Below are 22162 nucleotides of genomic sequence, written 5' to 3' on the forward strand. Positions count from 1 at the left end.
TTTTACCTACCTCGGAAGGATGGAAGGCTGAGTCAACCTTGAGCCTGGTGGGATGCGAACCTGCACTAATTGCAGGCAGCTGGTGTTACTTAAGGAGGCATCAGCCCACTGCTCCACCAATTTATATATATATAAATTCAATTTGTCAATTTGTATACTGCCCTATTCCCGAAGGACTCAGGGCGGTTTACAGGGCAAAATTTAAAAACAATACAGTATAAAATTAAGTTAAAATAAAATAAAATTAAATATGGCCCCAAGAATTAAAATCTCAATTTAAAATAATTAAAACCCCTCAGTCCAGACCTGATAGCTCAAAGAGCCAGGTTTTTAGGTCCCGGCGAAACGAACGAAGGTCAGGGGCAATCCGGAGTTCCGTTGGCAATTGGTTCCATAGGGCAGGCGCGCCCACAGAGAACTCCCTCTCCAGCCGACAATCCTTGACCGGTGGTACCCTGAAGAGGCCCTCCCTGTGGGAGCGCACAGGATGATGGGAAATTGATGCTGGCAGCAGGTGCTCCCTCAGATAATCCGGGCCCATGCCATTTAGGGCTTTATAGGTCATCACCAGCACCTTGAATCTCACCCGGAGGGCAACTGGAAGCCAATGCAGCTCACGGAGAAGAGGTGTTACATGGGAGTATCGGGAAACTCCCATCACAACTCGCGCGGCTGCATTCTGCACCAGCTGAAGCCTCTGTGTGGTCCTCAAGGACAGCCCCATGTAAAGAGCATTGCAGTAGTCTAGCCGGGAGGTCACGATCGCATGGGTGACTGTGCGTAGGGCATCTCGGTCCAAATAGGGCCGCAACTGGCGCACCAGGCGAACCTGGGCAAAAGCCCCCCTGGTCATGGCTCCTATATGATCTTCCAAACTGAGCCGTGAATCCAGGAGGATGCCCAAGTTGCAAGCCCTATCAACGGGGGGTAACACCTCACCCCCCATAGTTAACGATGGAAAAACTTGGTTAGTCCGAGATGCCGGTATGCACAGCCACTCAGTCTTGGCAGGATTGAGACGAAGCCTGTTTCTCCCCATCCAAACCTGGACCGCTTCCAGGCAATGGGACATCACGTCGAGGGCATCGCTGGGTTGGTTCGGGGTGGAAAGAAAAAGCTGGGTATCATCAGCATACTGATGATACCCCACCCCGAAATCACGAATGAGCTCACCCAGCGGCTTCATATAGATGTTGAACAAGAGGGGAGAGAGGACCGACCCCTGAGGAACTCCACAAACGAGAGACCTCGGGGTGGACCTCTGCAAGGGCGGACCTTTACATATATATGTAAAGCTATAGCTTGAGATTAAAAATAGTCATTTGGCAACTTTGCTTTGCCATGACTTCCCCATCTAAAACTTAGAATTATTCAGACACTGCTTCAGGTAGCTCCTCTTGCTGAAGGAGACCCTGTGTATAAAAGAGCAATGCTATGTAAGACTCTCAGTAGGGGGCAGCTAAGAGGAAGTAGAGCTAGAATTGAAAATGCAATGCTTACTAAGTAGAATCTGTAATATCCTTGAGAAGATGGCCCACTATCGCTGGTGTGTCATCAAAAGGTCAAAGATGCCTCATCCACCAGCTATGTTCAAAAGTAATCTGTCATTTGAGACTATGAGCTGCAACTGTGTCCCCGCCAGGCTTTATTGGGAATGGCGTAAATATGTCAAAGGGTGTCTGACACCTCAGCCATGTGAGCCCCATTTAAGTCAACAGAAGCATGGCTGAAATATAGAATTACAGAGCACTGTTCATTACATGGAATAAATACTTAGGGGTTGTTGTTTTTTTCTTCAAAATTGGACTTGCCTTGTCATGATACAGAATTAGTCCTATGCCTTTTGAAAGTAGGAAAAGACTGAATAAGTGTGATTTCTCCCACTCGTTCCTTAGCCATTTCCCCCTTCCAATCTTTAGACATTTTGCTTTTTAGTAGCTTCGATGAAAGGACTGATAGAAGAACCAGTGGGAGAAGCTGCAGTTTCTTTGTCTATCACAGCAGGTGATTTTAACAGTACAGAATAAATCTGTAGCAGACCTAAATTGAATGTAAAGATCTACGGCTTACCTAGATACACAGCCCCAAATTCTCTGCTGTAACAGTGTTTGCAGGCTTCTGGCACTATCCAACTGGGAGAGAAATGTTTTTTAAAAAAAACTTTCAGACAATACACATTAAGATTATTTTTTTTGCTTATTGAACCCCTGAGATATATAATGGCACATACTTGTCCCATTCTCACTGTGGGTATTTATCTCATTTTGAAATGGTAGCAATTTTATGTCTTAAAAAGCCATTAAGCCCAAATCCTAGCTTACTGGTACAATGGTACATAACTGAAACAGACGTGGAGGATAGCTGCTTATTTAACCATGATTTTGCTCAACTGTGGTTTGTTGGCTAAGTTATTTTTGACTGGATATTATATATATTATACATCCAGTTTTGGTCATCACAATATAAAAAAAAATATTGAGACTCTAGAAAGAGTACAGAGAATGGCGACAAAGCTGATTAAGGGGACTGGAAGATAAAACATATGAAGAACATTTGCAGGAACTGGGTATGTCTAGTTTAATGAAAAGAAGGAGCAGGGGTGACATGAAAGCAGTGTTCCAATATCTAAGGGGCTTCCACAAAAAAGAAGGGGTCAACGTATTCTGCAAAGAACCTGAAGGCAGAACAAGAAGCAATGGGTAAAAATTAATGTAACAATTTGCCTCCAAAAGTTGAAGGTGCTCCAACATTGGTAGTTTTTAAGAAGAGATTGGACAACCATTTGTCTGAAATAGTACAGGGTTTCCTGCTTGAGCAAGGAGTTGGACTGTGTTGAATGAAAAATCTTCATCAGGGTCTAGACCAAGCTGGGAATAAACAAAATGGAGACTGCTTTAGAAAGAAGGTTGCAGTTTATTGAAGAGGAGAGCCAGAAAAAAAGATGGCTCTGGGAAAAACTGACCACATGAAGTAGGGAATGGTGGGTTTTTATACCTTCCTGGGCTTTTTTTTGGAGTTGTTCCTGTGGCATGAACTTTGACCTGAGTCTGAGTCTGATGGTGGTGGGTTAATCCTACTATGTCCCAAAGATCATATCCTGCTTCCCTGGGGCTGATGGCTGATGACTGCTGGATTTTTTGGTATGAGGGATTGTTGATTCTAGGGGTCTTTGTCTTTCTAATCCCAGTTTCCTGGCTCCAATCTGTTTGACAAGATTATCACATCTGCATTTCTGCAAACCTGGTTTCTGTTTGGGGCAGAGACTTGGGAGGGGGATTGGTTTCTGCCTTTATTTTATTTTTTATTTTATTTTAATTCCATTTATATCCCGCCCTTCTCCGAAGACTCAGGGCGGCTTACAAGCTTAGCAGTAGCCTTCATTCTATGTATATGCCTGCTTGTTAGGGCTTTCACACACACCCCAAGCGGCATTATTACAAAGTCAGCTTATTGCCCCCAACAATCTGGGTCCTCATTTTACCTACCTCGGAAGGATGGAAGGCTGAGTCAACCTTGAGCCTGGTGGGATGCGAACCTGCACTAATTGCAGGCAGCTGGTGTTACTTAAGGAGGCATTAGCCCACTGCTCCACCAAGGCTCTTTAAGATCCTTTGGGGAAATATAATATTCTGCCTTTTAATATTCCCAAAAATATTTCTTTCTCGGGGGCTTCCCACAACTGGAAGGCCTCCAAGTCCCTTCCAACTTTGTTATCCTGTTATTATACTCCGCCATCAATATGGTTTTCAAGACATCGCTTAATTCATGCAATAACTAATCCAAAATCAAACATGCATTTTATAACAAAGTAAATTGTTTGAAGTCAGTTAGAGTATATGGACCACTCTGTGTTTAAGACAATTGTCAGAAAGATTATTATTCTGTGAAGTCCTTGGTGCTTTCTGAGCTTGTATTCTTGCAGACATTTCATTACCTGACTAGGTAATGAAGATACTGATAATGATTACCTAGCTGGGTAATGAAACATCAGCAAAATAACAACCAATCTCAGAGAGCACCAAAGACTCCGCAGTTCAGCTCTGAGTTGCTATATTTTCTTCTATTAGATTATTATTCTCTCTGTTTCTGAAGATCAGACATCAGAGCAGGCCTCTAATGGTTCCAGTGGCACAAGAGAGAAATATCAAAACACTTGTAGGGAGTGGGGGGTGGAAATAACATGTTCAAATTCAAAAGAAGCAAGGCATACTATTTTGTCAATTTTATCCCCTCCCATGGACACTTCTGGAGGATCCTGAAGTTTTTCAGAAATAAAAAAAAATGTAGACTCCTTTAGTTGTGTGGAAGACATGATGAGCTCATGAGGACATGGCATAGTCACTAGCTACAGAATGCTGACCATCTTTGGGGAAAGATACAGAAAAAAATGCATGGAAGAAAGATGGAACTGAGTGCTCTCATGAGTGCCTGGTTGATTTACTGACATCTCCTGTACTATCATAGCGGGTGGGAAAATAAAGATGTCACTAGCCACAGCCATCAGCAATACCTAGGTTTCACCAACAGGAGTCACTACCTGTTTGGCATAGAGAGGAGACCTAAAAGTGAGTACAGTACTATTAACTTCTCTCTCTAAGTCAGGGGCAGTGGTGGGATTCAGCCGGTTCACACCACTTCAGCAGAACCGGTAGCTAATTTTTTGTTGCCCAGGTCTAGAATGGACTTCCAGAAGTGGCATCCACACAGAGAACCAGTTGTTCACATATTTGAATCCCACCACTGGTCAGGGGTCTTCAAACTTGGCAACTTTAAGGCTTGTGGACTTCAACTCCCAGAATTCCTCAGCTAGCACAGCTGTGCTGGCTGAGGAATTCTGGGAGTTGAAGTCCACAAGCCTTAAAGTTGCCAAGTTTGAAGACTCCTGCTTTAAGTTGTCTGCATTTTGTAGATGGGTATTTTGATGGAACTTTTAATATGCCAAGCATTACTGAATAAAGATAAAATAATATAACTTTAAGAACATGCTATAGTTTTAAGGTACCTGCACTATTCTTTCCACTGCAAAAATAAATTAATGCACTTATCTCAATCAGAAGGGTAAAATATTTGGCATTATTCTCTTATTAGAAATTCTAGGAAGCTACTTCTTTATGCACAAAGTAATAATTTGATCTGTACAAATAGTTTGACCTCTTCCATCACCCCCTTTCTTCTTTTGTGTTGTTGCTTTTGTTTCATCTTTGGAAAAAGAATATAATTTTTGAATATAATTTTCATTTCAACCCTGAGCTACAAATATCCTCCTTTATTAATATAGTTTTTGCTTGCACCATTCCCATATGGAGCTTTGAGAGCCAGTTTGGTGTAATGGTTAAGGCAGGTGTCCTCAACCTTAGCAACGTTAAGACTTGTGGACTTCAACTCCCAGAATTCCTCAGCCAGCAAAGCTGGGTTAAGGTGCTGGCCTAAAAACCAGGATACTCTGCATTCTAGTTCTGCCTTAGGCATGAAAGTCAGCTGGATAACTTTAGACCAGTCACTTTTAGCTCAATTTATTTCACAGGGTTTTTAAGTGGAAAATAAAAGGAGGAAGTGGTATGTATGTTTTCTGCCTTAAGTTATTTATAAAGTAATAAAGGCAAGTCAACAATGTAATAAATAATAGAGCTGTAAAAGTAAACAAAAATGTGGATGCTCTTTTTAAGGTAAAAACATATACCATATGTCACAGAGTATTCTACAGTGTGACAGTGGGTTGTTGTTTTAGTAAATAGGTTTGGGAAAGGGGGCTAATAAAATAGGTTTTAGAATTTTTCTTGGTCTATGGTCAACATTACAAGTGAAACAACTACTTAATTTGCAATTACTGCCCAAGCAAAGAGTATTGAAGATAATACAAGTCCTTTACCCATTACTTCTGAGCCTTCAGCATTTGAAAAATGATACAAACATATGAGAGGACTATTCTAATTTGATTGTGTCTTGTTTGTTCCAAGTTTAGAAGAACGTCTTCTAAAATATTTCAACAAGTTTCTACTTTCTTAGTAACTGGCAACTCCTACTTTAGCTTTCCATGGTGTATTATTTTAGGGATTACTCAAATGTCACATATGTGGCAATATGAAAAAGGGCTCATTCTATTTTAGAAGCAAAGCAGCACACTTGATAACTAAAGGAAAGGTTAAGACTAGATAATATGGTTATATACTACTTTTTAATCCCAATTTACATTGGGTTGAAATCAAATCTTAAAGTAATCTTCTTTGCATGATTTGGAGTTTATTTAATTTCCAAAGATGATTATCTCATCTGGGAAAATTGAAGGCAGTTCATGCTCTCTTAGCACTCAATAATGAAGCTCACGGGAAAGACTGTGTATAATAGTAAATCTGAACCTTGTAATCAGACAGCTTCAGAATTCCTATGGAATGGGCACTGGAATCAATTTGAAATGCAGGAATAGGTGCTGAATAGGATAGTCATAACTTGTCTTTTACAGAAGTCAGTCCTGGAATTAGAGCTATGTAGACCAAGTTTAGTGTAATTATAAAGGGTTTTTAAATCTCCAGTCAAAAGTAGCTATCTCAGCAACAAATTAAGCAGGTATACTAGCCTTTCCTAGTACTAGTGAGATGTAGTATATTTTAATTTAATTTATGATAATTATTTCTAAATATCTATCTATCTCTTTATCTATCTATCTATCATCATCTATCTGTCTTAACCTGTGAAGACTTTATGCAAATTATAGTTAATTTCTCTCCTCTCTCTTTTGGTGCTATCTATCAGAATACAGACAAAGTTTTCCTGCCAAGATTCCTCTAGATCAGGGGTGTCAAACTGCCAGCCTGCGGGCCGGATGCATCATGCCGAAACTGCACCCACCCCATTGCTGGCAATGGGAAAAAAAGTTGTGATAAGTCGCAACACGTCACATGACGTTGCAAGTTTGACACCCCTGCTCTAGATTCCTCTCCTTACCCAAGTTGGAGGCCAGGGGAAAAAATGGAAGGAAAGAAAGAAAGAGAGTTATTCCAGTTGACTGTGTAGTTTAACTTACTTATTCTCTACTTTAGGGGGCAATTTGACACACCCCACATTCTGACACAAGGATCAGGCCATTGGAGTATATAATTTGCTTGCCAGCCTCCTGTAACTCAGGAACTTGAGCACACAGCAAGAATTTTGGATCTATATGAACATGGAGAGCAGAGACTGATTATCCCCCATCCATAGTTGACTTATCCACATACTTTAGAGGAATGGCAGCACATCAAAATAACATACTGTATATCTGTCATCCCTTCGGGATGAAATAGGTCAGGAAAAAGACACTACATAAAATACTGGAGACTCTATTTTACTGATATAGGCTATAATAATAGAATCTTGAAATCATGTTAGTATTTCTTCTTCTCTACCTCTTATATAAAAGAGAATCAAGGCAAAGCAATCTTGAGTTTCTTTCTCATATCTCCTTGTTTTCCTGGGCTAAGTTCATGTTTTCCTAATAGTTGCTGCAGGATATGAAGCAGGAGAACTAATTATCAATTTCCCAATGATTTCTTAACTAATACTTCTTCACACAACCAAACAATCCCTCTATATGGACATCATCAAATGGAGTACATATGATTAAATGACAATACTATTGTTAAAAGGAGGTAAAAGCAGGTCAGTTATAGAATTAAAAATATGGTCAGGTGCTGGCTATAGGCCACAAACTACTCCTGTGCAAGTGCTAAGCTAAGGAAGGAAACCAGCAAGGCTAAAACATATGAAGAACGATTGCAGGAACTGGGTATGTTTAATCTAGTGAAAAGAAGGACTGGGGTGACATGATTGCAATGTTCCAATATTTGAGGGGCTGCCACAAAGAAGAGAGGGTCTACCTATGGATGGATGGAAACTAATCAAGAAAAGAACCAACCTAGAACCAAAGAGAAACTTTTTGACAGTGGGAACAATTATCCAGTGGAATGGCTTGCCTTCAGAAGTTGTGGGAGCAACATCCTTGAAGGTTTTTAAGAAGCAATTTGTCTGAAATGGTATAGGGTCTCCTGCTTGGATGGAGGGTTGAACTGGAGGACCTCCAATGTCCTTTTTATTCTATTCTGTTATTTTCTTTCTATGATCACATTTTGATGCTGTAAAAAAGAAGAGTAGGATGAGTAGACGGACTCAGTTACAATGGCAATGTGTGCATTTTTGAAAGACCTGTAAGACCAGGTTAGGGACAAATTGTGATGGAGGAAACTATGAGGTCACTAGAAGCTGACCCTGACTTAATGGCAAATCAGTTTTCTTCAAGGCCATCTCTGTACTTCTCTATAAAGTTCCAAATAAACATGGTTTGAAATAAATGCCAAACAAATAAAAAGAGTTCAGCTGTAATCTGATCAAAAGTTACCTAACACAGCATCTTCTTTCCACAAAGGCCCACCAGAATTTGATGGGAAGCTTGAGGGCTGAAGCATTCTCCTAATTGCATTCCCTAGAAATTTGTAACAAGAGACTTGTTGTTTCCATTTTGTAGCTATAGACATAGTTAATACTTGTCATTGCTTACCTTTCTTTCCATGAATTTGTTTCTGATCATTAAAAATCATCCATGATGATAGTCATCACTGCATCCTGTGGCAAGTTTAATAGCAGTTTAACTTTGTATGAAGAACTACAGTTTATTTTATTTGCTCTGAATCTGAGGGTTCTCAAATTAGCAATGAACATTTGTTAAATTAGAAAACAAAATTTGGGATTGTATCAGATTTTATGTATATGAATTTACATATCAATTTTCCCAGGTTGATGCAATTTATTTTTCCACTTAAAGGTGTAATATCTGTGTATCTCAAGAAGGACAGTATGGGAAATCTGAATCTTGTAGCCTGTCCACACACAGATAATCACAATTCCTTGGATAACACCTCAAAGGAGTGTTCAATGACAATATGGCAGAAACTCAACCAAGCAAAAACCAGCAAGAATGATCACACATTTGTCAAATGGAATCACAGCCAATTCACAAATGTCATTGAAAGCAGGTAAGCATTACAAAAAGCAAGCAATGAAGTAGAAAAGAAGAAAGCTTAATTTTCTGGTTACCATCCAGTAAATTACTAACATAAATCCCACATTTATGTATGGGCTTTGCCTCACTAATGAGTTCTAGAATTATCCAATTATTTTGGCTTGCCAACAAACCGCACTAGCATAAATATTTTTAAATGATCTGTTAGATTTACATTGTACCTATTCCTCCATTGCCAATCACAGTCCTGCTTGTGTTGCCTCTATTTCCAACCCAGATACTGTACTTGATTTCCATCTAAGATAAGAGATGGCAAAGTGAACAATTTTTACACACCTTGAGGCTGCCCTTGGGCAGAATAAGCCGCTTAACATCACCAATATAGTAATTGAGGCAGATGATCTATTTAATCTTCTTTTATTGGCAGGAGGGAGGGAAGAGGCATGTTAAGCTCACGAACATTTTTCTTTTAGATAAAAGTGGACAAAGTCTGAATTATTTGCACAATTTGGGAGATTTATTCTCAGTTAAAATGTTGATTCATAAATATAAAGTGTCCCTATATTCATTAATCAGAAAACTGCTTGCTGATCATGACTAACTGATAACTGTGTGCATTACCTATATGTAAATAGTGCTACAGTTATTAACACTGGGTAGGTTACAATCCTTAGCATTCTGTCTCACAATGAAGATTGCAGTTTAGTGCCCACATTCTTAAGGGTAAGTAAGATTGAACTCAGTGAGGTTTTTACTTCTAAAAAATGTGCCAAATGGCTCTGAATTGTGGCCTTGCAGAATTTTACTTCTGACTACATGAGTTTAAGACTATGTCTAAAGTCCTGCTGAAATTACAAGGATTTAGAAATACATATATATGCTGAGATTTATATTGGTAATCTTTTCCTTCCAGACAATAAGCTAATCAGATTCCTTTGTGTCTAGCTGCCATGGGAACACACGACTGCAGACAGATCTTCAGTACCACCAAGATGTATCATCACTTATGGAGGATGCCAATGGGAACCAAGAGGCAAATAACAGCTTTAATCCTTGGGGATTGCACTGCCACAAACAGCATCTAAATCGCATGTCTTCCAAAAATAATGAGAATAAACCTCATCGTATCTTTTTTCCTGAATTAGCCGAACAGTAGAGTACACAGGTACAATTGACAACTTGCACTTTTTAAAGGCTACTAGTATTGTAATAAGTATAAACATAAAAGGGACAGTTTATCAAAAGTTTAAGCGCACTATGTTAATGACAAAACCTACATCTTAAGTCTAAATTACACACTGGTTTTCTTGGTAAATATGGATTTTGGTGGGACCAAGATTGCAGCAATCTAAACCCTAAACTTGATAAGAATAGCAATAGCACTTAGACTTATATACTGCTTCATAGTGCTTTACAGCCCTCTCTAAGTGGTTTAGAGAAGACCGGCTCCCGCCCGACGCCGGACGGCTCCGCCGATGCTGCCTCAAGAGGGAAGAGCGTGAGGCGCCTGCCATGGCTCCCCGAGGACTCCTTAGGAGCTGGGGAGCGCGTGCGTACACAGGACTGCCCTGCCGGCTCCCGCCAGACACCAGCCTGCCCTGCTTCCTCCACAGTGAGAGGGGAGGGCGTGCCTTCCCGGGCTCGCTGACTTGCAGCCAAGCCGGAGCCAAAAGGGGCTTTTCCTTCCACCCACCCTTTGGAATAGACGCAAGAGCTCCCGGGGTCTGGCATTTGCAAGGGGGAGGGGAAGGGGCTGAGAGGCTCTTGGGGGTGGGAAGGGAGAGTCACGTTGGAGGGGGGACTGGACTAAGGAGGCTTGAAGTTGCTTTGCAAGAACGGGGGCGCTCGATTGATTTATGTACTATTTTCCGGCGTATAAGACGACTGGGCGTATAAGACGACCCCCCAACTTTTGAGATGATTTTCATGGGTTAAAAAGTCATCTTATACGCCGGAAAATATGGTATTTCTCATGATAAATGAGCTGAAATGAAAACAAGAAGCTAAGCATGGAAACTAATGGAAAACTGAAAGTAAACCTAAGTAAAAAAAACTGATTTCTTTAACTAGTACATCCAGAATTTCTGTTGCTAGAAAATGTTGTATCCAAATATAAATATCCATGCATTCTGGACTTAAAAATGGGAACTAGGCAGCATGGTGATGATGCATCAGAGGAGAAGAAAGCACGTCAAATAAGGAAATGTGAACAGAGTACGTCAGCCTCCCTTGGAGTCCGTATTTGTGGCATGCAGGTAAGAAAAAATCTATTTTGAAAATTAAATGTGTTACCATTAAACAGCACCATTAATTTAGTGAGTATAAATAAATGAGGAAAAGAATTAAATTCAAATATGGTTTTTCATCCAAGCATCTCTGTGTTAGCTTAGGTCTGTGCTTAGAAAGACATGATATATATGAAATGCTTGTTGATCAATTATAATTATCCGACAAATAAAAGTAAAACATACCTTTTCAGACCTAAATATTACAGCTTTTCAAAAATAATTTGCAAAAGTTATATATGCACTTCCAAAATCTTTTGGGCAAAAGATTGGATGGGTAGAAAATCAGTAAAAGCCCTCCACAACGCACCTATTATTAATTAAATAGTAATCGCAACAACTTTAGCACATGATCTAAAGTCAAAGACAATCATCTACTAAATAAATTCTTCCTTAGTTGAAGAACACAAAGCTGTCCTATGGCTTTGAATAACTGCAGCCGTGTAATCATCAAAGCAGTCATTTCTGTCAGTGTGGCAAATGAAAGAAAATTTCAGAAAAGGACTGCCTGAGTGTAAATCTATTTTCCCTTCAAGCACTATTAAATTAAATCCTTTGACATATACGTTTTTTAAAAGATGATATAGTAGCTATGAGTGTTGCTGGGTAACATGGAAACCAGTAACTAGCTCAGCCCAAGTACATCATTGGTTTACCGAAAGAATGCACTAAAGAGACTTTGAAAAGAAAAACACTATATAAATATAACAAATAGTGTTAAAATGAATGCAAAACCTTGGTCCCAGCTTGTACTTTCTCAACACTTCAATTCCCTGTATGCAGGACATTATAGTTCTGCCTTGCGGTGATGAAAATAAATATATTAAGCTTCTAATACATACATTCAAAATGTGCTATTAAGGCTTTCAGAAGGAGCTACATAAAATCACTTAACAAATTACAATCTGCAAAACAGATGGCTAATATAGATTGTTATTGTTTTTAATTCAAGGTTTACCAGGCAGATACCATCCAATATATTTGCAAGGATAAGTACTACGGACGAAAACTTTCACCAGATGGTTTCAAGCAAACCCTTTGCCAGTTCCTTCACAATGGGAATTGTTTTAGAACAGACCTTGTGCAACCAATTTTGTTTCAGCTGAATACTCTGCTATCTGTCGTCAAAAACCAAAATTCTTACCGGTTCTTCTCTAGCTCACTTCTCATAAACTATGAGGGACTGGAGAAAACAATGCCTTCAGACAATGACCCTCAGGGGCACTATCAAAACATAGTCTGCTCTGCTTTACATGGAAATAGTCATCCTAAAGTTAATGTTTGCATGATAGACTTTGCTCACACAACTTACAAAGACTCAAGGTATGAGGGACCAGATCATGGTTACATTTTTGGTTTAGAAAACTTAATTAAAATTTTCCAGAGTATATCCATGGGAGAATGACGATTGCTGAATTAAATAAAGACTCATGATTTGCAATAGCAGAACCTGTACATTGGGCTATAACAGGGCTGACAGTAGGAAGCTGTCCAGCTACTACAGCAATAAAAAGGGCAGTTTGCTAAGGAAAGCTCAAATGATACTAAATGCCATTATGGACTGAGCAGAAGTCTTCATAATTGTGAACCATTAGACAATTTTCTTTTCTAATTTTACTGTTGCCTACTCATTTGTGAAAAAGAAAACGAAAATGGAATACTTGAAAAGAACTTGAAGAGTTAAGGACTTTTTTTTTTAATGAAGAGCCATTCAGATTTGCAGAGTGAGCAAGGACCAAGCAACTATGAAACTCATGAAAAGAGCTATGAAGATAGGCTGGCAGGTCCTTAAAATAATTCAGCTTAATTCGTCCAATTTGATGGGTTAAGAAGGACAATCACTCTTGAACAAGCTTAGCTACTAAACAGCAGTACTTAAAAAACTTTAAATTAACTCCTTGTTCCTTTGTATTCCATACTATTATCTGTGCCAAAGTATTTTCCAAAGGGTAAGTACAATCAGAGCCACAATCAAAAGCAGAGGGTACCAGATAGTTTCAGAGAAATAATGTAAGATATAGATGGAAGAATAAGAAGAGAGGGTGCAAAATCTGGAAAGAGCAGTTATGGAGGGATTCATACCTTGATACTTCAGGTTGGAGTTACACTGCAGAGGAGTTAAGATAATATTGAAACATGGGTATACCAATATCATTATGGTCCCAATAATCCTCTAGACATTTTATATCAATATTTCTGTGCATGTATGTATTTTTCATGTATGTGGGTAACCATTACAACAAACTTCACAAAATGTTTACAGGAGTTTGGAATATATTACTGGTAAATAAAGAACACTGCTCCCATGTTATATGGAAAACTCACTGAGTGTTGTAAATACAAAATATAGATTTAGAAATATGCAGGCAAGATAGATTGTGAAACTGTAAATAAAGTGTATTGGCCTTACAATACTGTGACTGTGTCTATATTTCCTTATGCTATTTCTCACAGGTCTATCAATATTTACATAATTGCTGCAAAATCATGTTTTCCTAGTTTAAACACCAGACCTCTGGGGAAATCTTTTTGCTATCTAGATGTTTCTTTAATGTGGCCCGTGAGTAACCACAAATTATGGGACAGGCAGATTAAATCATTAAACCAAGTGCATATTCCACTTAGCCTGCTGCCCAGCTTCAGGAAATTGCTAGAAATTATTCACAATGTTGAATACTGTTAATATGCAACTGACATCACAAAATCCAAAGCAATTCCACATAGACAGTCATAGTCTCTGGCTGCAAAAGGATTTGTCTTCATTTGAGCTGCTTGTCAAAACTCAAACTCTTGTGTCAAATATTTATAAAATAATAATTTGATATTAAGAAAGCAATTTATGCATATGTTCATTTTCTGCGACAATTCTAGATTATAACTGTTATAACCACTAATGCAGACTATAAGATATTGAGCTAGTTCTTCTGAATTAAGCATATTGATATATATTGGAGAGACCATCCTTCAACATTTAAATGAATGTATAAATAAAAGTTGCAACTGTATCCTACTTCCTGGGAGGATACCATATAAAGTTCAGTGGGATTTATTACACCACAAAATTGTGGATAACTGTGTATAAAATATCAAGGCTGTAAAAGCTTATCTCTGCATGAAGTTCCTCTGAGCACTTTTAGGGAAATGGCTTTAAACTCCTTTTTTTGTCTGAGTAAATATGCATAGAATGGAACAACCCAATTTACATCCTAAATTTCCTGGGTCAATTCAATGAGTATTATAACCAGATAAATGCTTAAAATTATGTTGTATAAGCACGGAATAAAAATTTTGCAGTTCTAAAATTACATCCAACAAACCTTTCCTTCCTCTTAAATCGGGTCTTTCAGTGTTACTGGTCAGGTTTGAGCTCTGGGGAATTATACTAGAGAACATAGTGCCCTGAAATTATGATGTGCCCTATGAAAAAGCATCTGCCTGGCTATATATCAAGCATCTGCCAGCAATGCCACCACAAATAGAATGACGTAAATGGTGTTATGCATGTGCCCACTGCTCTCAGCCCACACCTATAAAGGGTTCTGTTCCTTTGCAAATACATCACTGGGAGCAAGCGGAGATGACACATCGTTAACACTCCAACAAATTCTGGGTTTTCTTCAGATTTCTAAGAAAACTCACAATTCTCCAATTTTGCTCATTTTTAGCACAGATACACATACATCTCAGTCTTTTCCTCACCCCACTCTGCCCCACTAAAGCTGAGACGTACATTGAAGCAACTTGGCAGCAGAACAATACATTTTGGGTTTTGGTTGTGTTTTGTTTTTGCTCTCCAGGAAAATAAATTTGCACATATTTTAAGGAGAAAGGTAGCGCTCCGTTCACCAACCTTGAATGCCGGGGTTCACGATTTAGCTAATCCATTTGAAACTATCTATTAAATTTATGCAGATGGACAGGTTATAGCGCTCTCTCTCTCTCTCTCTGTCTCTGTCTCTCTCTCTCTCTCTTTATAAAAAAAAATCCCTTCTCATCTCTATGGGTGGTATGTGTCTTCCCAATCTCGGATCCTCTACAAGTGGCCTGGGAGTTTGAGAATGCTGCACCATATTTCAGCAGTTCCTAGCACTCTTCTGTACAGAGAGCTCTGATGTTGTTCCTGGGATCTGTTGGACCCTAGTCACAGTCTCAAGTGCTCCTATTACCACTGGGACCAAGTTAGCCTTTACTTTCCACATCCTCCTTTGAGACTCTGGTATTTCTCCAGCTTCTCATATTCCTTCATAATGCTGATTACTTGGCACCATTACATCTATTACACCATTATCACTATCTTCTGGCCCTTGTTTACTACCACAATGGCTTGTTGGTTGGCCACTGCTTGCCTGTCCATCTAATTCTGGAAATCCCACAGGATCTTAACCCTGTTATTCTTCACAATCTTTTGTGGAATTTCTTTATCAAGATTTGGGAGAGTTTATCCCATACATTGTGCAGATGTTCCTATATACCAAGGGCCGGCAACCTGAATCAGTGAAAGAGCCACTCAGAACCGGTTCCCTCACAAAAGAAAAAACTGGGAGCCGCAAAGAAGGGTGCGCATGCACACACATGTACAAAACAACAGGCTCCAACTCTTCCCCCCCAGGAAACACAAGGTTCGCGGACCAGTTTTCACGCAGCCTTCCAGCTGCTGCCACTACTGCTGCAAACTGGAAAGGGTGATTCGTAGCTTCGGAAGCCCCCCAAGCAGGAAAACGTGTCCCGATGAAGCCTTTTCCTACCAGGCTTTGCTGCAAAACCCCACATCGTCCAGGGCCTCCGTGAACACCCAGAAGTGACCCAACAGTTAGCACACCTTTCTTGGCGCGCAAAACGCCACAAGCGCAGCAAACACCCTCTCCAAAGGGAACTGGGAACCCTTCCGCTCCCTAAACCCAACGATTGGCGAACGGCGTCAGCTGGTCTTCTCACTCCTTTCAAAATTACAATGGCACTGAAAAAAATTTTGCGATCTTCTGACAAGCAAAGTCAATGGGGAAGCTAGATTCACTTAACAATTGTGCTAATTTAATGACTGCAGTGATTCACTTAAGTGTGGCAAGAAAGGTCCTAAAATGCGACAAAACTCACTTTAAAAATGTCTCACTTGAAAACAGAAAGTTTGGGTTCAATTGTGGTTGTAAGTCGAGGACTACCTGTAACAAGTCCTGGGTTACAGCAGTGTTTCTGAACTTCAAGATGGCTGGGGAAATCTGGGAATTGAAGTCCACATATCTTAAACGTCGCCGAAGTTGAGAAACACTGCTCGAAGCCGTTGGCCATTGGCTCAAAGTCCAATTGATGGAATCCTAGGGGGTTTCTGTTTTCGTCTGTAACTTCTCACTTTCTCCCCTAACTTTACAACTGTGATCCCGGTGATTAAAACTAACTTTACAACTGTGATCCCGGTGATTAAAACTACTTTATCTCCCAGTGTTAGCCGCCGCGGCCGGCTCCCTTTGCGCAGGCGCAATGTTCTGTTCTCCGGCTCACGTAATAGATTCTGCCAGCTTCGTGGACCAAAACCGAGTGACGTAGTCAGCCATGTGAGCCGGCCGCCAATAGCGCCGGGTAAACGTCCGCCAAGATGGCTTCGGCGCGCTACCGGCGCTTCTTGAAGCTCTGCGAAGAGTGGCCCGTGGAGGAGACCAAGCGCGGCCGTGATTTGGGAGTCGTGGTGCGGCAGAGAGTGATGCAAGCCTTCCGCGAGGGAGAGAATACCCAGGTGGGACCCACGTTGGGCCTTAGCATTGGGGGGCTTGCGCTGCAAGGGCTGGGCTAAAGCGATCGGCGGCGCCAAGGTCGTTTACCTTGCAGCTATAAAGCTTCTTCGTCCCGGGCCAGAGCGAGGTTGTGTGGTTGTGTGCAGAGCTGGAGCTCCGGCAGGACTCGGCTGCAGCAGGCGCTGTTGTGTAGACGGCTATGAAAAGTTCAGGATTTGCCCTTTTCCCACCTTATTGGGTTTATGAATTGGGAATTAAACCATTAAGAGGCAGGCACGCGTGTTGACTCGAAGGGAAGCCTCTGCGTGTTTTTCAGATCTGGGAGGACCTGTGGATCTCCAGTTTGCACGAAGCTTCAGGACTCTTTTTTTGTGTTTTTGTTTTTAAACTTCATGGAAGCATGAAATGGCATGGGGTCACCTGCTTGAGCCGGGGGTTAGACTAGAACAGGGGTCTTCAAACTTGGCCCTTTTATGACTTGTGGACTTCAACTCCCAGAATTCCTCAGCCAGCATGCCTGGCTGAAGAATTCTGGGAGTTGAAGTCCACAAGTCATAAAAGGGCCACGTTTGAAAACCCCTGGACTAGAAGATCTATTCTGATTGATAATTTTTTCATGAGTTAAGATGGAAGTGGGTCTCCTCCCCCCCTTCTTATCTTTGGTACTGTAATAAAGCCAAAATACATGTAAATATTGAGAAAGATGTAGGGAGATTGTATCCATTGCCCTGAGAATTACTAGCACCTCAGAACTATGGAGAAAATGAAGAGGTGGCAACTTGGCATCATGATTTTGCAAAATGTAGCACTCTGTGTCATATTTTAGAGCCAAAAAGTGAAGGGACCTGGGTCCAGCATTGTGGGATGGTAGGTGTTAGTATTATCCACCGTGGGCATAAGTCCATACTGCATGTCCATATCCCAGTGATCATTTTTTGTCTTACTTTCATTATGTGGGCATATTTTAGGGCTGTTTTAATCACATATTTACTCTTTCTATAGATTATGTACTTTGATTTGTAGAAGATTGTCAAAAAAATGGTATTCACATGCATGATTCATGTTACCGGTAAATCTATTTTAGGAAGCTTTTTAATTTTATAATCAACTGAATAGGTATGGCAGTTATAATTTATAATTGCAACATCTAAAAATTAAGAACATGTAATCGTGTTTTAATTGTTGTGACTTATATAAGTTTTTAATTACAATCTATTCTTGCAGATTGCTGACCCAGTGACTTGCGATGAAATTTTCGAAAGTTTAACCAAAATTCATACTAATTATTATAAAAATAAGGTGAGTTCTGTCATTGTGGTAAGTATGGTTATATGGTGACTGCTCTCTCTTTATAATTTTCTAATTCTGATACTAGGCATACTGTTTAGATCTGTTCATAATCTTAGTTCAAGAAAAAGACAATTGCATTCTTAAATTTTGTTATAATCTTTGAAAATAGTCTGAAATATATATGCATTTATATATCTGAATATGCACATCTGTTAATTACCGTAAGAATAGTACAGGGGTCGCCAACCTTTTTGGATTGGCGGCCCAGTGGGAAAGAGAGGGGTAGGCATCTTTAGGCGCACATGAGCACATGCAAATGTGGCTGCATGTGCGAGAACGGGGCCATGAGCATGCGTGCTCCACAAATGGGGCTGCTAGTGCTGGCACGCAGCTCAGCTAATGCTGGCAAGAGGCTCACAGCTTGACTAGCACCAGCAAGCCTCGCAACTCATGATTTAGCTACTGCCAGCAAGAGCCTCGCAGCTCAGCTAACACTTGAGGCTCACAGCTCGCTAGGACCAGTGCAAGGAGGGGGTGAGTGCACACGTGCACACTGGTCAGCCACTGACATGGCCAAGAGGCCATAGCCCGGTAGTGGGCTGCTGCCCATAGGTTGTTGACCTCTGCTCTAGTACCTACTAAATTTATTTCATTTCTTGCCATGCAGTAGATTAGCTTGTCAAAAGCACTTTATCAGAGAAGAGAAGGTGTATATTTATATATCTGTTTTTCTTTTTGGAATAGTATCCACGTCTGAGAGATACAAACTTCTCTGGAGTGCCAGTGGAGGAATGCAAGTTGGTCCTTGCAACAGGTATTTAATCTGTAGTAACTGCTTGCATATTTGTGGGGACATGTATTGGCATAAATCTAGTATCTTTTGTACAGTAGATTTATTTATAGTTTTTGTACATTTTTTTCTTTCTTCCTTTGGCTTCTTTTCCACACAAGAATTTGCTGCCACTAACTTTTTCCTTCCTGTCAACAGCTTTACTATGAATTCAAATATATTCTAAAAACACTTGTAAAGGACTACTTCAGTGCCCCTCATTGAGCTTTGTATCATAGTGGCTGTATTTATACTTATATTTATATAAATATAAGTTTATTTATTTATTTATTTATTTATTTTATTTGTTTGTTTTTATATACCGCCCTTCTCCCGAGGGACTCGGGGCGGTGCATGTTGGTATAAAGTGATACACAATCATCCACTTTTAATCCAAAGAAGCTGTGAACAATTTAAAGAGTAGATATGTCAGGCTTTTTTTTAAAAAAGAAATGCATGAGTCACTCAACATAAAAAGGGTGCCCTTGTTCATGTAATCTAGGCTACTTTAAGCTTAATGGAGCAAGCCATTTCTCATAGTCCCAACTGCCATTTTCATATTTCTTCCATTTAAAGTCACATGACTCTTGGAATTCAGTGGTTATGACATAATTCCATACGACTCTTCCATACAAATCTGGCTTCCCCTATTGACTTTGGTTGTCGGAAACTGGCTAGGAAGATCAGAAAATGATGTTCACATGACGCACGATGCTGCAGCTGTCATAAATACATGCCAGTTGACAAGCACCGGAATTTTGATTATGTAACTGAGGATGCAGCAACGGTTATAGTGCAAGGATTGATTGTAAATCACTTTTATCAGGGCCATTATACCTTCAAACAGTCCTTGAACAATGGTAAGTCAAGGACTACTAGCATGTGCTGAGGAGGATCAGCCAAAAACTAACATGTAATATAAAAATTGTAATTCCATATTCTTTATCTGCTTGCTTTCTTCTTTGGATTAAAAAGATGAAAAGGAATAGAGGTAAATGTGTAATGCCTCTTCTGTATAGGGTATACTATATAGGAGCTAAGGCTAAAAGCTATTATCATTCAAGAGTTTTCTATTGTAATGATTTAATTTTTGTTTATACACTCAAAACAGAATGCATTTAAAATATATTTGGAGTGGCCTGGAACTAAATTGTAGGCTTTTGTTCAATACATACAGAAAATGTTACTTTTTCCTGGCTCTAGAATTGCTTTACTGAATAAAGAAAATATATTGCCTCAGGCAGTGAAGCAAAAATTTAGATGGAAACTAATGCTTTGCATTTTAGGGTTTTGAAGGTGTAGCTTAAAACAGAATTATTGCTTGTGATTGTGAGTATTCAACTGTATGGATTGCAAAGGCTTGTGGATTAGGGAGGTAAAATCTGTTGTGACTTCCAGTTGCATACTGGAAGAAGTACATTAGTCACCTATATTTTGTAATTCACTCTTAAATAAGTAGGAAGAAATATAAAACTTATTTTTTTAGAAAGTATTCTGTCTTAATTTATTCAACTACTACTGTTTTCAGAACAACTGAAGCAGCTGGAAGAAGGAAGGCTTGGAAAATTGAAAAGGTTACGTGAAAAATTCTCCACCAAGCATCACAAAGAAGATTCCAAATAATAACTTGGTCTTTAACTGGTTTCATAAAGCACTGTTTTGCCAGTTTAGCTAAACCTCGTTACCAGCAAAGGACAATGGAAAGCTATTCTGAAAACAAGCTCCATTTGACTACATTATTTTATAAAGACTTAGGAAGTCCATCTGAAGAACAGGAAATGATATAGTTACATGCTGTGGGTGTTTACCTATCTTCAGTAGTGAATGTCATCTTGCAACTGATGTGTTGGAGTCTAACAGAACTATAATTCATGTCAAAACAAAACAAAAAAGTCTAACATTGGGATTCTGTGAAAGAAATGTGTGGGTTCTTACTGTTAATTAGCTTGTGTGTTGTTTACTGGAAAGGCAGCACTTTGGGGAAAAAGAAGCTTACCATATGTTGTGCAAAATTGAATATTGAGAGGAGAAATTTCTATTCTATGACTGCTGCCTCTGAAATCGATGCGATAGCAAAGTAGTTCCAAATACATGGGCAGCTACCAAACGTTCTTTGCTGCAATGTACATAAAATCCATTCTCAGTGGCCAGGAAATAAAAGCAAAAACCAGTGGGTCATGCTAATACCCTAACAAAATAGCAAGCGTGCCAAAACATGTATCAGCACATACACAGATCTTGTGGGTCACAAGTCACTGTGGCCATGGTTCCATAGAACCAGGAAGAGAGGATCCAATGGAGGGAAAGCATTTATAGCCTATACATCAGGGATACCCAGCTCGTGGCCCACTACCAGCCCTTGAGCATTCAGAACTGGTCTGTAGAAGTGGTGGGCACACGCACATCCCCACTTGGACAAGCAACAGGCAAGTGCGTGCGCCTGCTCCATTTGTGCGAGTGGTGAGCACTGTGTCCACTGCTTGAGCAAATGGAGCAGTGCACACGCTTGCCCGAAACTCACGGAGAACCATTCCCCCCCATCTGCCCACAAAGCCAGAAAGGTTGGGGAACCTATACATTAAGCAAAAGATTAGAATAAATGTCTTCTAAAATACTTTAGAATTTTAACCTTAAGTGACTAACAATTATTTAGAAAATTGGTCAAGATTTGTCATCTGACAAGTTTATTAAGAGGCTACTGTTTCATCTGTTTTCCATTTATTATATTGATTTTGTGTTTTAAATTTCAGAAGATTCACATATTAACATTTTAAACAGTGTTTGAGAAACAAACCAGATGAAGATAAATTACAAAGCTGGATTTATGATTAGTAAAATCTTTTCTTACTAAATCTGCATAGCAGTCTGTATATTTGAAGAACACTCTGCTTTGGTCCAAATGTGAATGAAACAGACTTCTTGATTGTTTCTAATCTCCCCCACAGACTAGTGCTAATGGACAACTGGCCACACTTAATATACACAACTGTTTTCTGTCTTGTTTACATTTGACAGCAACTAGCAGAAGTAGATTTTACAG

At 39.7% G+C, this 22162-nt stretch overlaps 2 protein-coding genes across 2 annotated transcripts in view; both read left to right on the forward strand.

Annotated features, from left to right (window-relative positions):
- IP6K3 (inositol hexakisphosphate kinase 3) overlaps positions 1–14564 on the forward strand; it is a 31946-nt gene extending 17382 nt beyond the window's left edge. The window contains exons 3-6 of the mRNA XM_081325366.1: positions 8795–9005; positions 9938–10116; positions 11072–11247; positions 12230–14564. Coding sequence (XP_081181492.1) covers positions 8795–9005; positions 9938–10116; positions 11072–11247; positions 12230–12682 — 1019 coding nt within the window. The 3' untranslated portion in view covers positions 12683–14564. The remainder of the gene's footprint in view (positions 1–8794; positions 9006–9937; positions 10117–11071; positions 11248–12229) is intronic.
- A 2240-nt stretch (positions 14565–16804) lies between these two features.
- Positions 16805–20884, forward strand: UQCC2 (ubiquinol-cytochrome c reductase complex assembly factor 2). Its single transcript, XM_081324930.1, has 4 exons — positions 16805–17005; positions 18228–18302; positions 19038–19107; positions 20651–20884. The coding sequence occupies exons 1-4, from the start codon at positions 16868–16870 to the stop codon at positions 20743–20745; spliced, it is 378 nt and encodes a 125-aa protein (XP_081181056.1). The 5' UTR covers positions 16805–16867; the 3' UTR covers positions 20746–20884.
- The last annotated feature ends 1278 nt before the right edge of the window (positions 20885–22162 follow it).

The sequence above is a fragment of the Vipera berus genome, assembly GCF_964194415.1.
Source record: "Vipera berus genome assembly, chromosome: 3".
Taxonomy (NCBI): Eukaryota; Metazoa; Chordata; class Lepidosauria; order Squamata; family Viperidae; genus Vipera; species Vipera berus.